Below are 867 nucleotides of genomic sequence, written 5' to 3'. Positions count from 1 at the left end.
AAAGCAATAAAAAATTATTTTTTAAAAAAGTCAATGTTTGCGATCACCTTCAGCACTGGCCCTTGGCTGTCCAGTGTCACCTCTCTTTCTCCTCCCTACAGTGTGTCCCTCAAGTCTGAGATTAAGAAGCTGATCTACATGCAAGTGGCGCTGTGGCTGCTGGTGGCGGCGCAGATGTGTGTCGCTCACTTCAAGTTGCTGCCCCACGACCAGGTGGCCATGCCCTACCAGTGGGAGTACCCGTACTTGCTCAGCATCATCCCTTCGCTCTTCGGCCTCTTCTCCTTCCCCCGAAACAACATCAGCTACCTGGTGATCTCCATGATCAGTACGGGCCTCTTCTCGGTGGCGCCTCTCATCTACGGCAGCATGGAGATGTTCCCCATGGCCCAGCAGCTCTATCGCCACGGCAAGGCCTACCGCTTCATCTTTGGCTTCTCCGCCGTCTCGGTCATGTACTTGCTGGTGGTGATCGCCGTGCAGGTCCACGGCTGGCAGCTTTATTACAGCAAGAAGCTGCTGGACTCCTGGTTCACCAGCACACAGGAGAAGAAGAAGAAATGAAGAACCGGCTCGGAGCTGCATGTATGTGGGACACCGTCTCGGGGCTGGGAGCTGGAGGTGCCAGACTCAGGCGAAGGCAGGACGGGTTCTTTGTCATCCCCACCCAGTGGATAGGGTGATGCCAGAGGTCCTGTGCATGCCGAGTGAGAGTTGAGCCCCTACCTTGGCATCTTCCAGCTAGGCCTGGGAGAAGCACAGTATGGACAACTTTCCTTGGGAGGGATTGAAGGGTTCTTCGGTCTTAAGGAGAGGCAGCCAATGCTGTCAGGTAACATGCTGTCCTCATGCAGCTGAAAGTGCTGG

General features: G+C 55.1%; 1 protein-coding gene across 1 annotated transcript; it reads left to right on the top strand.

Moving 5' to 3' along the window:
• Positions 1–101: 101 nt before the first annotated feature.
• LOC107125343 (protein jagunal homolog 1-like) lies at positions 102–815 on the top strand (the record flags this gene model as incomplete). Its single annotated transcript, XM_015428782.1, has 1 exon — positions 102–815. A coding segment is annotated over one exon (463 nt), but the record flags the coding sequence as incomplete, so codon positions are not given.
• Positions 816–867: the final 52 nt, after the last annotated feature.

This window comes from Gekko japonicus, unplaced genomic scaffold (assembly GCF_001447785.1).
Source record: "Gekko japonicus isolate JY-2015 unplaced genomic scaffold, Gekko_japonicus_V1.1 scaffold46319, whole genome shotgun sequence".
NCBI lineage: Eukaryota > Metazoa > Chordata > Lepidosauria > Squamata > Gekkonidae > Gekko > Gekko japonicus.
Note: the sequence above shows the minus strand (reverse complement) of the source record. Positions and strands in the feature narration are given on the sequence as shown.